At 54.2% G+C, this 15,024-nt stretch overlaps 1 protein-coding gene across 1 annotated transcript; it reads left to right on the forward strand.

The window, feature by feature from the left end:
- The first annotated feature begins 11,149 nt into the window (after positions 1–11,149).
- ARL4C (ADP ribosylation factor like GTPase 4C) lies at positions 11,150–14,170 on the forward strand. Its single transcript, XM_032693873.1, has one exon. The coding sequence runs from the start codon at positions 11,321–11,323 to the stop codon at positions 11,897–11,899; it is 579 nt and encodes a 192-aa protein (XP_032549764.1). The 5' UTR covers positions 11,150–11,320; the 3' UTR covers positions 11,900–14,170.
- The last annotated feature ends 854 nt before the right edge of the window (positions 14,171–15,024 follow it).

Genomic DNA, 15,024 nt, shown 5'->3' on the forward strand with positions numbered 1-15,024 from the left:
AGGCTGGATGTTCTCAGGGAGGATTCCAGGGAAGCTGGCAGAGCTCAGACAAGAGGAGTTGACTCCTCCAGGGTGCAGCTCCTCATGGAAGTAGGTGGTGGATGTTGAAATGTCCCCTGGGCGCTGGGGCACCTGAAAATTGTTGGAGGAACAAGAATTCTTGGGAGATCATGGAGTCTCAATTTGGGTTGGAAGGGATCTTAAAGACCATCTTGTTGCACGGGCAGGGACACCTTCCACCAGCCCAGGTTGCTCCAAGCCCCGTCCAACCTGGCCTTGGACACTTCCAGGGATCCAGGGGCAGCCACAGCTTCTCTGGGCAACCTGTGCCAGGGCCTCCCCACCCTCCCAGGAAAGAGTTTATTCCTGCACCAAATGTCCCCAGGTAGGTGTTCACAGAGGAGAGACTAAAAATGCTGTGGCCCGTGGCAGCACAGTTGGGAAAACACATCCAGAATAATTTCTGGGAGAGATGTATTGGGGTCATGGCCATATCCTGGCTCTGGGAGCACTTGTGGTGCCCAAACAGGCAGGGATTTCTCTCACTGCCAGGTGGAACGTGCAGGGCAGGTGGAAAACAGCTCTTGTTACCCGTGGAAAGCTTCGTTAGGAAAGAGAAGTCACTTCCAATTATCTGTGCTGAGCCCTGGTATATTTGTCAGGTGAGGTGAGAACCTGGAAAATGAGGATTGGCTCCTGTTGGGCACTGGAGCATTGCTCCAGGCCACCAAACCCTGCCCTCCAGGGCACCAACACCTGCCCTCCAGGACACCCAAGCCTTTCCTCCACGGTTCATAAACCTCTTGCTGGTGGGAATGGCTCTGGGTGAGCTCATGGAATCACAGAACAGGTTGGGTTGGAAAGGACCTTTGCCATAAGCAGGGACAGCTTCCACTGGCCCAGGTTGCTCCTGAGGTCCAGACCTGGCTCCCAGCCCCATATCTTGTTGCCCTCCTGATTCACGCTGGGATTTTGGCCTTATTTAACAGGAGAATGGTGATTTTGCTCCAGTCTAAAAAAAAATTCCCCGTGGCCTCATTTCTGTTCACCTTTAATGCAAATTCCTGGCCAAATCATCCTGAAAATGCTACTGGACACCCTCCTGCAGGGTCAGCAACACTGGCAACCCCAAACCCCCCAAGACCCTGGCTCAGTTCCTTAAAAATAAAAGGTTTATTCACATTCATGGTCCTTACTTTTCCGTTCTGCAACCAGCTCAACAATCATAAGATTAAAAAAAATACTTTTTTTTTTAATAAGGAAAGCAAAAATTATTAATTAATAGCCTTTCTTTCAACAGAAGAATATAAAATACCCTAAGAAATACAGTAAGAAATAGTGGTGATACTGCCTGTGTTTCAGAAAAGCTGGTTTCTTGCTTTATTCTCCCAGATTGCTGGGTGATAACAAACCTCTAAGAAATATTCATCTTTGAAAAGAGAGAAAGAAATGAAAAAAGCCCGAGACAAGTCTCAATTCCCTGGAGCATTCCCATTTGGTGAACGGGCTGTGTGTGCCTGACACTAATTAATTAATTTCCTCAATTTAAATTGCTCCTTCTGCATCCCCAATCCACAGGAAAACTGAAAACCAGACCTGAATACATAAGAGGGGAAGCAGAGTTTATTTAAGGTATAGTTTAACAGCAGATATTTTTGTCTTTTTTTTTTTTTTTCTGTTCTGTCTCCCAGATTGAGTTTGGTGTCCAGGGATGCAGCAGACTCCAGCTGAGCTATTTTTGACCCATTTGGGGTCAGGGATGTGTGCTGGGAATGGATTTAAAGCTGTAGGAAGAGCAGCAGGGACACAGGTTGGGAGACGTGGGGGCTGTTCCCTCTGCTGAACCACGCGGGAATCACCCAATTCCAGGCTGGCTGAGGTGTGAAAGGACCTTAAAGACCATCTAGTCCACCCCCCTGCCACGGGCAGGGACACCTTCCACTAGCCCAGGTTGCTCCAAGCCCCGTCCAACCTGGCCTTGGACACTTCCAGGGATGGGGCAGGCGATAATTTACCTGTCCCATCACCCAGATAATTTATAAAGTATTGAACGTGATCTGATTCCTAAGATGAGCCAGGAAAGCGCGTGGTAGCCGGGACCTCTGGAGCTGGACGTGCCCCGCGTGGAGGGGGAACCGGGGGATGCCACCGCCCGGCTGGGGACAGAGGGGACAGCGCCAGCTCCGCTCCATCCAACAGTGCAACGCTTCCCTCTAGCGACACAGGAGCCAAAGAACAACGGTCCCACCGCGCTGGAATTCCGGCAGTCGCAGGGAATTCTGTGGTTGCACGTGGCATGGGCTTGGCGCGGGGATTTTTTTGCCCTCGTCCTTTAAAACTCAGGCTCTGTACGTTGGAAACGCCCCTTTTGCCGCCCAGCTCCGGGACACTCTGAGGGCCGGGGGGGTTTCCCTGCTCCTCTTCCGAGGAGGATGATTTGGGTGCTTCACCCCCTCACCTTCTCCAAAGCCTGTCCTGGGTTATCTCTGCTCCCAGAGGACAGTCAGCCCCAGTGACAGTGTCCTGCAGGGACGAGCACACAAACCCCACGTGCTGGGCTGGTGGAGCGGGTCAGAGCTGCTCCCACACTGCTGGGACCTCCCCGGGCCCGAAGGGCTCAGTCCCTCCCTCCCCTTGGCAGGAAAAACCTGCAAAAGCCACAGCCTGGATTGGGCTCAAAACCAGGTTGCCCAGGAAAGCTGTGGCTGCCCCATCCCTGGAAGTGTCCAAGGCCAGGCTGGATGGGGCTTGGAGCAACCTGGCTAGTGGAAGGTGTCCCTGCCCATGGCAGGGGGTGGCACTGGAAGAGCTTTAAGGTCCCTTCCCACCCAAACCACTCTGTGATTCTGTTAAATCCTTACTGATTTCCACCCTGTTTGTGGCTATTAGCCAGGGAGCCCCCCTGGCTAATCAGGGTGAGAAAACTGCTGCCTTCCTCAGCGGCCAAAAAACCCCACCCTGGCTCAACTCACATCAATTTTATTCTGCTTTCATTCTGCTTTTTGTTTTTACAGCCTGAAAATATGAATAAAGACATCCAAAACCTAAACTGTGCCTTAAATGGGGAGAGCATGGAAACACAGTCTGTCCCAGGCAATGATGTAAACCTGCATTAGGCTCCAACTGAGATGGGAAGGGAAGGAGTGGGAAGGGGCAGTGCTTTCCCTCAGAGCTGCCGGGTGTGAGGGGCTCCTTTGTGTCCCCGAAACCCAAAAGCAAGGCTTGTCTCTGGGCCATCACCAGGTGGCCCCAGAAAACAGCTTTTGCCTGTCTTGCTGACCCTCCTGTGGCTAATGGTCCACACAAAGCCATGGATTTTTAGATAGGCTGGGAAAGGGACAAGCAGGGACAAATGCCACGTGCTGGTTTGGCAGCCAGGCTGTGCCCTGCCCCTGGCACAGCCCAGGGCAGGATGGGTTGGTGATGGAGGTGGCCTGGATTAATCCCTGCCACAGAGACCCCTTGTGTCAGCCTCCCTGTGTCCACAGGGTCCACCTGTGAAGCTCAAGCAGGGGAAGATGCTTCTTTGCTCCCCTGACAGCAGGTCCTGTGCCTGTCCTTTGCCTGTCACCCAGGGCGATGAAGTGCTGGATATCCAGTAGGAAATTCCTGCCCCAGCTCTCCATCCACTCCTCTAGCCAGCTCGAGGAACTCAGTAAAAATATAAAAGGCCGAAAGAGGGCAGGTTTTAGCTCAGATTCCTCAGATTCCTTCCCTTGCCCAGCAAACACAGGTACTGGCTGGAGCAGGAATGTGCTCCAGGAGCAGGACACCCACAGGGCACCCCCAGCCTCTGCCTACTGACTCTCACAAACCCCACGGTTTGACCACAAAGCCCCAGATCTCCTTCCCAGGTGATGTCCCCCTGAGGTGACCTTCCCAAGGCTGATCTGTTCCTCATGTTCATGTCCCCCCTGTCCTGCCTTCCTGCCTTGGGATGGGCATGATAAGCCTGGCTTGGGCTGTAATCCCAGCCCAGTGATGTGAACACGCAGCTCCAGCCCTATTTCTACACTTAATTACATGACCTGGACCCCACTTGATTGAGTTACGGCTTTGCTGCAGCTGCCTCTTGGGTTGGCAGGCAGGGAATGTTCAGCACCGTGTGGAATCACATCAAAGGGCTATCAGTGGCCTCACACTGGCTGCCTGGATGATGCAAAGCAAAGGGGGAATTCCCCAGATCCCAGAGGCTTGGGAGCATCTTCATGGAATAACAGAATCCCAGAATGGTTTGGCTTGGAAGGACCTTAAAGCCCATCCCGTGCAACCCCCTGCCATGGGCAGGGACACCTTCCACTAGCCCAGGTTGCTCCAAGCCCCATCCAACCTGGCCTTGGACACTTCCAGGGATCCAGGGGCAGCCACAGCTTCTCTGGGCAACCTGGGCCAGGGCCTCCCCACCCTCACAAGGAAGAATTCCTTCCCAATATCCCATCTATCCCTGCCCTTTGGCAGTAGGAAGCCATTCCCCCTTGTCCTGTCCCTCCATCCCTTATCCCCAGTCCCTCTCCAGCTCTCCTGGAGCCCCTTTAGGCCTTGGAAGGGGCTCTCAGCTCTCCCTGGAGCCTTCTCTTCTCCAGGTGAATCCTTCCAGCTCTCCCAGCCTGGCTCCAGAGCAGAGGGGCTCTGGCCCTGTCCCCATCCAGCCTCATCCTTCCAGCCCTGCGGCTTTGGTTTATTTAAGCTGCTGCTACAGAAGGAATTTGAGGCTGCCTTGAGGGGTCCGTTAGTCAGGTGTGGATTAACAGCTGAGATCTGACCCCCCCCCCCACATTATCCCGGTGCATTTTTTTTTTCCCCTAAATCAGGCTCCAGCTGAGTAAAGGAGCTGTAAAAAAACTCTGCTAAACAGTGCAGAGCTGGATTTTCCCCCTCTGGCCATGGAGTGGCTCCTTTCATGGAGGGAAAAAAAAACCCAGAAAACAAAAACCAACCAAGAAATCAAAAAGGACAGGCAGTGAATGCTCTGACATTTTGGGGGGCTAAGCAGAAATTTGTGGTGCAAATCACCCGAGGAGGCAATTTGAGATGCTGCCTTGCTGCTGGAGAGCCCTGGGTGATTCATGAGCCCTAAATCTCCAGCAGCCTGTGCTTTCACTCTCCTTGCCGTGCTTGCTGCTCGGAAGGCTCCAAGATTTACTGCCCTGGGAGTGGGTGCTGGGAAATGGAGGGATTTTCTGAGCCTCCTGCTTATCACCGGCAGCAAGGCTAATCCATTTTTCCTTCTTTTTTTTTTTTTTATTTTTTTAATTTTTTTTTATTTTATTTTATTTTTACCGTGGGGCAGAGTGACACAGAAAAATTAGAGAGGGAAATCTGCATCCCTGACTCCTTCCCCAAGAAAAACTGCCCCGGGGCAGGAATTTTGGGTAGGAAGGGGCTGAGATCATACATCATTCAGGATGGGAATGAGGGCTGGATGGGGCTTGGAGCAACCTGGTCTAGTGGAAGGTGAGGGGGTGGAATGAGATGGTCTTCAGTCAGGTGTGTGTCCGTCCCCCCCCCATCCCAATTTTCCCTCGGAGAGCTGTGCTTTGTATCCAAACTCAATGCAATGTCCTGGGGGAATGAAACCACCAGGGTTTCAGTGCCTTCTCCTCGGGTCCCAGGATAATTGTGAGCAACAACAGCAGCTCTTCGGAGCAGTTATTTACCCAGCTGGAAACCAGGGAGGGACAAGGGGTCATTTCCCTCCAGACAAAGGGTGTTGGACGTCTGGGATCGCGGCTCGTCCCGGTGAGAGGAAAGGGTTGCTCCTCCCTTGCCCTCGGGGAGGGTCTCAGCCACATCTAAATGTGTCTTCAGGGAAGCAGAGACAGGGGATGGAGTATCTCTTCCCAAATCCCTCCCTCTGGGTTGGGAGGGAACTTAAAAGTTCATCTCGTTCCACCCCCTGCCATGGGCAGGGACTCCTTCCACTAGCCCAGGCTGCTCCAAACCCTGTCCTTGGACACTTCCAGGGATGGGGCAGCCACAGCTCGTCTGGGCAACCTGTTGTGGTTGAACTCGATGACCTTACAGGTCTTTTCAAAATTAGTGATTCTGTGGTTCCTTGGCACCTTCGGAGGGCAGCAGCAGTTTGGGCACATGGAGTCCCAGATGCAGCACAGAAACCCCAAAAGCTGCTGAAACCTCAAGCCCTAAAATGATCAAAGGAGGAAATCCTGCTTTCCTCACTCTGCACGCGTAGGATTTTATTCCAGGCATCCAAGCAGTCAGTTAGGACGCCAAAACTGAGCGTGGATGTTAAGGGAGGAGTGTAGACGCTGTTTGGCTGGATCTGGAATGCGAGACAGCCCCGTGTCCCCTCCCGATGGGACGCAGCACTCGGGGCCGGGCCAAAATGACGTCTGGCATCTCAGCAAATCCCGGGAACAAAGGCGGGGAGCTTGCTGCTTTTGTCCCTGCCTGCTCCAGGCAGGTTTGTTCCTCCTGTCGAATTTCGCGGCTTGGCAGGGAAAAAGGGACGGGCAGAGTTAGGCCTGCAGTGCAAGCATAGCACTAAAAAAGTGACTTTTGGTAAAAATCCCAGCCCAACCCACCAGAAACCCTTTGTGCTCGCCTTGCTTTAACCTGCAAGGCTGTCCTTGGTGCATGGGAGTTTGCAGAGGACATTTCCAGGCAGTTTCACACCGAGGAGATTCCTCTTTATCCAGCAAAAATGGGTAAGCTGTGGCATTCTGTCCCAGGATGCTGAGAAGGAGAAAAGCTTGTAAAGCTTCCTTGTAGGTTTGCATGAATTCATGGAGGGGGAAAAAAAAAACCAGACTCGCCAAAAATTCTAATCCACACCTGCCCTGGCCCCATGCTCCTCCAGCTGCTTCCACTCCTGGCTGCTGGGGCACGTGGATTTTGGGCTGCCTTGGAAAGGCTGTTCCCAGACCCTTGGAGGAAGTTTGTTTTTCCTCTGTGGCTGTTTCAGTGTTTCCTGGGGATGAGGCTGTAAAGTCGGCTTTAAGCTGGTCCTTGGAGGACTTTGCTTGGCCTGAGGAGGCATCTGAGGTCATGATATGGAGCTGAGCTGCTGTGCTGCAGATGAACGGATTATTTCTCACTCCTGCATTAGGAGCACTGTGGATTTAGTCATTTCTCCACTACGTTGTTGCTTTTATCCACCCTTCCATCCCTTCCTCCAGCCTCCCCTCCACACACCCCTCCATCCCTTCCTCTGTACATCCCTCCGTCCACCCAGGAGCTCCTGGAGACACCTCTGAGGCTCCAGACCTTGGTGCTTGTCCCAGGAGCCTGCATGCTCTGGGAAAGAGCGGGCAGGGATGGAGGAACCTGCTCCCAGGGACACGGGGTTGGACGCTGGCTGGTGAGACAAAGCACAGGAAAACACCCAAGTGAGGCTTTTCTCCAGAATCCACTGGAGAAACTGCTGGCAGGAGTGTGAATTGAGCACTTAGAGGGGTAATCTTGTGTGAAATGTTCAGTAACGGTCTGTCGGTCTCTCTTCATTCCCCTGTGCCCCTCTGCTCTCCCCCATTAACCCTCTCCAGGGCTGTCACCCTCCTGCAGCCCCGGCTTTCCCGGGAGGAACGAGTCCCATTAAATCCGCGGTGCTGTTTTCCCTCAGAGTTGACATCCAAAAGGCTCCCCTGTGACTCACAGGCTATTCAGCCCTTAACGATCCTGCAGTGCCTGGCCTCGTTATCCGGTGAGTGGGATGCAAAGTCTTTGGAAGGGAGAAGAGCGGATGAAGGGGGGAAGGAGAGGGGCACAAGGACGCTGACCGCGACAAGGTGCACTGACCCCCAAAGCCTCCGCCAAGGGCTCGCAAACCGGGATGAGACTTTCCTACACCGCCAGTGCTGCCTCTCCGAGGAACTCATCCATGAAACCCTCCGAGCCAGCTGGAGACACCAGTCCCGTGCCTTGTCCCACCAGTGGCTATTCCAGAAGCGGCTGCCGCAGTTCTGGCGCTCAGCGCAGCCTTCGGGCTGTTCCCGCATCCCAGAGGAAATGCCGTTAATTATCCCAGCGATCCCCAAGAACGGGGGCAGCCCTAATTACAGCCCCGGCCTGTTCACTTCGCTTGGGTTGGTGTTTCTGCTTGTAACGCAGAAACAAAAGGCAGCGGACTAAGGCAAGTGACGCCGCTATGAAGGAACGAGCAGGGGAGGGAGACAGGATCTCGAATGCTCCAGGAGTTGGGATGGTCTCTGCAAACCGATTTTCCCCCTCTCGAGGTCATCAGATTCGGCAAAAACCTCTGGCACAAGCTGCTGCTCCAGGGTTTCGCTTTGCCTGGCTGAGGAAGGGCTAATTGGATGCAGATTAAAAGTCACTCTTCGGGATAATCCGTGGAAGCGCGGGAAGGATCTGGCTCTGGATGTGTGAGGACTCCGGGACTCTTCGTGTTCCGTGAAAAAAAAAAAAAAAAAAAAAAAAAAAAAAAAAGGAAAAAATAAAAAAAAAAAAAAAAAAGTTTTGAAGCGCAGGATGAGCTGGGGGAAGGGAGATGGGATGGGGGAGAACTGGGAAGAAATAATTGCCATGTCTGAAAACAGTTACTATGGCAGCAACAGTCTTCGCGCTGCCGAAGCGAAATGTTGGGGACCAGCGAGCGGTCCCTTTGTCACATCCTCAGACACACATTTAGATGCTAATGCTGGCTTTAACCTTGGCTGCTTAACCTTGATAGGCTGGGAAGGGGGGGAGGTAGGGGAGAAAAAGCAAGGAAGGGGGGAGAGTGTGGAAAAGATGGGTTTCCTCTCCCTAAATTTGCCACCGAATGGACTTGGCAGACTCCCCTCAGCTGCCATTAACACTGTTATTTCTACGCTTAATATTCCGCGGAGGTCTTAACAGCTTATTTATGGGTAGCTGGCATTAGCTGCAGCATAATTCACCGCTGAGACGCTCCTGTTTATCTCCGTCCCCTTGAGATTGTCTCATAGAAGGCCGCTTTTGAGCACATCCGCAGGTTTGATCGGCCTGGCTATCTAATCTGGCCTTTTTTTATAATCGGAGGGGTGCAAAGGAGGGAAGTCTCCCCTTTGGACTTTCGGGGGGAGGAAGGGGAAGAAATTTTGGTGGCCTGTTTCTCTTTCCTTGAGGCTCAAAGCTGTCTCCAGCAGCAGGGATGAAGGAGGAGGGAGAGGGGGAATTCCCTGGGTCGTGCTACCTGACACAACACCGAGGGCTGAAACAGCAACTCCTGCACTCCTGGACCCGAGCGCGGGCTCGCAGCCCGAAGGTAAATTCCTAAACTGCAGCCCGACACAGATTAGCCACGAATTCTGGGAGCAGCCCGGGATGCCCTCGCCGTGGGATTATCCTCACAGCAGCCTTTAAGAAAGCTTTTGCTGGAGGCATTCGGGCAGGAGAGATGAGAGTGGTGCCAGTGCCGTGTCTGCTGCTGGCAGGGCTCACAGATATGACCCTATTCTTCTATTTCTGACATTTTTTTTTCCTCTTTAATGCTCCAGCTCCTGGAGTCGGGTGATCACTTGTGGCTTCCTCCACTTGCTCTCAGAACCTTATTGCTTTGGCGTGGTGGCGAAGTAACCGGCTCAAAGATCAGTCGGCCAAGGACAACCCCGCTGCACAAAATATTTTCATTTTCCAGCCCATCCAGCACCTGTGTCTTGATTTTGGGATGGTGGTGCCGCTCACACGTGCCAAGGAGCATTCCTCCCACCTGCACATTGCTGAGGATGGAGCTCCCTGCACTTTTCCCGCTGTCACCACATGGTGATTTCCACCAAAACCGTGCCCAGTGTCACCTCCAGAGACTGTCACAGGAGCTGCCTGTATTTTTAATGATGGCATGTGTAGCCTTATCTCCATGCAAGGCCACAACACACATTCTTGGGATGAAATATGGATAAGAGGAATGATCCCACTCCAGCCCGACAAATCCTCACCGCATGCTGTAGGGGGGGAAAGCACCTTAAATTAAAAAAAGCAGTATCTGTCTTCTGCAGTGCACTTCTTTCTCTGAGGCTTTCTGGTTAAGCTCTCAGATACAGTTGATATTTATTTTACAAATGCTGGAAAAGAGGGGATGAGTAACGTTGTAGGAACCACCCAAAAGCTGCTGCTTTTTGGCTCAGGAGCAAGGTCAGAAATAAATGCAGCAGCACTGGCACAGAGAAGCTCTGGCTGCCCCATCCCTGGAAGTGTTCCAGGCCAGGCTGGATGGGGTTTGGAGCAGCCTGGTCTGGTGGAAGGTGTCCGTGCCCATGGCAGGGCATGGGACTGGAAGGTCTTTAAGGTCCCTTCTATGAGTAGCTGGGACAGCAACTGCATGGCTCAGTGTGGTGGGCCCTGGGGGCTGCCCAAACACGGAGAGCTCAGGGGCTTTAAGATGTGTTGAGGGCATTCACAACACTTACAAAATATGAGACACAAAATCCATTAACAGCAGTGATGGATTAACACCAGCCCTGCCCTGGATCCAGCACAGGGGAGCTTTTCCCCCCGTGGCATCTCTGTGCTCTGGGAGTCTGTCACAGCTGCGGGGGACACGGGTGCTGCATTTCCCAGCACTGCCCTTCCCAGGAAGAGAGCATCCATCACTCTCCTGCATCCTGCTCAAATCCCCGCTGGTGCCAGCGCTCCCTGCAGAGCTGTGCCTGAACAGCCTCTCAATCCCCCCCACTTCCCTCAGCCTGGTGCAGCAGAAGGTCCCTCCTCGTGTCTCACGTGCAATGAATAATCCTAGAATCCCAGAATCCCACACCGGTTTGGGTTGGAAGGGTCCTTAAAGCTCATTTTGTTCCACCCCCTGCCACGGGCAGGGACACCTTCCACTAGCCCAGGTTGCTCCCAGCCCCGTCCAGCCTGGCCTTGGGCACTTCCAGGGGTGGGGCAGCCACCCCCTGAATAACACCGTGGCTTGGCTACTGTTTTTAGGGTTTTTCACCGCTTTCTGTGGCCGGTGATGATGCCGGGCATAAGGATAACCAAGCGCTCGGCACAGGGGGATCTCGCTGCCAGGGGCCCCCGCGGAGCAGAAGTGCAGGCAGGAGGAGCAGTGCAGGCAGGGGCAGGTGAAGTGCAGGCAGGGGCGGTGCAGGCAGGAGCGATACGGGCAGGACGGGAGGCGGAGCGGGAGGAAGGCGACGGCGCGGCCCCTCCTCCTCCTCTTCCTCTTTCTCCTCCTTTTTCTCCTCCTCCTCCTCCTCCTGCCGGGCGGGGCGGGGGTCTCCGGTGCCCGCGCTGTGCTGCCGCGTGGAGCCGAGCTGCGTGTTCCCCGATCCCGATCCCCGCTCCCTGATCCCGATCCCCGTGCCCGAGCCGTGCCCCCGCCGCGGGCCGGCGGCGCGGGGATGGGCGCGGGGCTGTGAGCGGGGCGTGAGCCGTGGCCATGGGGAACATCTCGTCCAACATCTCCGCCTTCCAGTCCCTGCACATCGTCATGCTGGGCCTGGACTCGGCGGGGAAGACCACGGTGCTCTACCGGCTGAAGTTCAACGAGTTCGTCAACACCGTGCCCACCATCGGCTTCAACACCGAGAAGATCCGGCTGAGCAACGGGACGGCCAAGGGCATCAGCTGCCACTTCTGGGACGTGGGCGGGCAGGAGAAGCTGCGCCCGCTCTGGAAGTCCTACAGCCGCTGCACCGATGGCATCATCTACGTGGTGGACTCGGTGGACGTGGACCGGTTGGAGGAAGCCAAAACGGAGCTGCACAAGGTGACCAAGTTCGCGGAGAACCAGGGCACCCCGCTGCTCGTCATCGCCAACAAGCAGGACCTGCCCAAGTCGCTGCCGGTGGCCGAGATCGAGAAGCAGCTCGCCCTCCACGAGCTGACCCCTTCCACCACGTACCACATCCAGCCCGCCTGCGCCATCATCGGCGAGGGGCTCACGGAGGGCATGGACAAGCTCTACGAGATGATCCTCAAGCGCAGGAAGTCCCTCAAGCAGAAGAAGAAGCGGTAGAAGCCCCGCCGAGGCGGGGAGGGATGGAGGAGCAGACAAAGGAACCGAGGGGGAGACAGAACCAAAGCGATTCTTCTGGGTTTAATTGTTATTTCCCCCCCCCCCTTTATTTTTTTTTCCTCCTTCCCCAACGAACAGACAATAGTGGTGGTAACAAAGCGGCTCCCGCCAGCCGAGCCCAGATCCCGGAGCTCCGCTCTCCCACCCGCTCCTGAGGGTCTGATCCGGACTCCTTTGGGCTGGAAACATGCAAAAACGGGGTGATCCCCCCGCTCCACCCTCCAGGACCACCGAGCCTTTGTGTGCCGGGGGGCCAACAGGGCAGGACCCTGTTGAAGCGCGTTCGAGAGGAGCCCGGTGCGCTTTTGGTCTCCAATGTGTGCATTTTGGGGCGGGGGGTGTCGATGCCAGCCCCCCACATGCATTTCGGGGGCAGGGGATGCTTTGGGGGAGGGGGGGTGTATGGGTGCACCCTGGGCTCGGCAAGGTCAGCGGGGAGGGGTCTCGCAGCTGCGCCCCGATGCCCGCCCGTATCCCCGCATCCTCGTATCCCTGCATCCCCGCATCCCTCCCCCGCGGTCGGCGGTGGGAAGGGGTGTTGGAAAGTTGAGGGGGGGTTGGACCAGCAGAAAATGTCAGGGGGGGAGGGGGTGACGGGTAAGAGGACACCCACCCGCCCTGGCTGGTGTTCTAGGGTGCAGAGCAAGGACAGGCAGCCTTTGGGGTGGGGGGAGGAAGGATGCGGCGCGGGGGGGGCTGAGCAGCTGCTGAGTGGTGCTGAGCTTTAAGCTCTTCGCTTATAAAAAGGAGGGGGGGAAGCCAAAAAAAAAAGCGCCGTTTTTTTTTTTTTTTTTTTGAAGGCTGCTGGAAGCGCTGGGAGGGTCGTCCTGGACCACTCCCCTCAAAGGCTGGGTTGTGTCACCTTCTGCAGCAAAGCCCCCGGCCCGGCTGTGTGCTGTCCCCAGGCAGAGGGTGCTCCCGGGTGCAGGGTTGGAGGTGATCCAAGCCAGGGGTTAGTTACTGAATCTACAAAAAAAAAAAAAAGAAAAAAGCTGAGTTTGTGGTTCTGGTCACTGTGCTGCTCTGCAGTGGGGGCAGGAGGCCAAGTCAGGTTTTAAGGAGGGGGTCATGGCAGGGCAGAATGGACGGACAGAGGTGGCCAGAGCTTGTAAAAATCTCTGCTGGAAAGGGAAAATGACAGGGCGTGAGGAGACATGGGGGGTGCAGCTTTGGGGAGGGGGTAGGTTTTTAACAAAGATTTAAATCTGGTTAAAAGCCCCTTGTTGCCCATGGTAGTCATGTGGGCAAGCTCTGCCTGCAGAGCCACCCGGGCAGCGTCAGACCTTGCCACCTCCTTCTGCAGGTGAACATTTTGGCACCTGGATGGGACTGGGGACCAAAATCCACTTGCTGTCTGTTTTTTAGCTCTCTGCAGGAGAAAACCAGGGTCCTGGCTTCCCACAGAGCAGAAGCAGGCAGCCCTCAGGGGCCAAATACTCTGAATTTTGAGCCAGGCAGGATTTTCTGGTGATTTTACACCAGCCTTCCCGTTTGCAAACCCCTTCACTGAGCACCGAGGGGAAACCACCGAGCAGACAAAAGAAAAATGCCCTCCGGCTTCCGGGGAGTTGATTCTCCCCTTGCAGGACGAGCTCAGCACCTTCCAAATAGCTCTTTTTGTTTGTTTGTTTTTGGTTTTGTGAGGAAACAAATGTTGCAGCCGAGTTGTGTTTCTTCTCTCGTTGCGGGGTTTTGAGTTCCCGACGCGAGTCCCGACTTGTGCACCGAGCGAGTGGGCTGGTCCCATCACTGCAGGTGGCTCTGTTCCCACTTCCTTGGCTTCCCCTGCTTTGTCTTCACCTCCAACACTTTGGTACTTGCCGTCGAGAGAGAGAGAGAGAGAAAAAAAGGAATTATTTATTTTTGATGCCACAGAAGCCACGTGTATTACCCCTTTTTTTGGAGAGCGACCCATTTTAGAGGTGAAATGGAAAGCTGTGTTGACCCCCCCCCCCCCTGCTCCAGAGGGAGCAGGTTTTAGGAATGACACGTTGTGGGTTTTCCCTCCTCGCTGTTTGGTTTAGCAAACACTGGCATGGAAAGCCTGATGGTATTTACGGAGCTCCCATATCCTGGGAGTTTGTTCTACCCAGCTGAGCATCCCCTTGGAGAAATGGCAGAGCACTGGGAGGTGCAGGTGGGACGCTGTGCTGGTGCTGTTCCCACCAACTCTGCTTTCTGCAATAATTAAAGAGACTTTTCCAATGAGTAGCTCATGGCTTCCGTGGTATTTCTATCCTGTTCCACAACCATACACTGATTTTTCCCCATGTGAAGACGTCACCTACGGTGGGCTACAAGAAGAGGTTCCTCAGCAGGACATCTGAGGGAAACTGTCTGAGGTCTTTGTTAGGTTGTGTGTCTTCTCGAAATACGTTTCCATGACCTGGAATTTTTTTAGCAGGTCTCATTTCCCCAGGTCCCTCTGCCGTGTTCCCATCCGTGTTGGATATCCCGCTGCCCATTGTCCATCAGTCTCTGTTCCTCCTGTCTTTTCTTTTTCTTTTTCTTTTTCTTTTTTTTTTTTTTTTTAAAGAGGCAGACATAATGCTGTGAACTGAAATAAATTATTTATACAATGAAAGGGCCTGATACAAAAAAAAAAACCAAAGTGTTCTGCTCATTTCTCAATCTCAGGGCTGCGTTTTGCAGTTGGTTCTTGTCGCGTGGTATGAAGGAGGTTCCTCCCGCTCCCCCCAGCGAGAGGAGATGTGGGATGGAGGATCCAGTGGCACGGATCTGTTGCCTGGCAGCCCTCTGGGACATGGGGGACATCCGTAATTTGGTGGTTAATGAAATCTGAGCTCTTCTGCAGGTCACTTAATATCCCTGCATCTCTGCTGCTGTCTGTGAAAGAGGAAAATGCAGTTTGGTTGGGGGGAGTTTCTTCCATCAGCTCGTGTGATTTTAAATCCATGTGAAGGGGGCGATCAGGGAGTGACACAGTTTGGATTTTTGCTCGGTTGTGGCTTTTTTTAAACACGTGGCCTCAGGCAAGTGGTGTCAGTGGCAGAGGGCCAGGTCTGCAGGGGTTAAAACACCAGTTGAGAGCAGGATGCTGCAGA

Source organism: Chiroxiphia lanceolata, chromosome 7 (genome assembly GCF_009829145.1).
Source record: "Chiroxiphia lanceolata isolate bChiLan1 chromosome 7, bChiLan1.pri, whole genome shotgun sequence".
Classification (NCBI taxonomy): Eukaryota; Metazoa; Chordata; class Aves; order Passeriformes; family Pipridae; genus Chiroxiphia; species Chiroxiphia lanceolata.

Bases quoted from the DNA above. Each gene is read 5' to 3' on its own strand.
- ARL4C (XM_032693873.1), top strand. From the start codon at position 11,321: ATGGGGAACATCTCGTCCAACATCTCCGCCTTCCAGTCCCTGCACATC.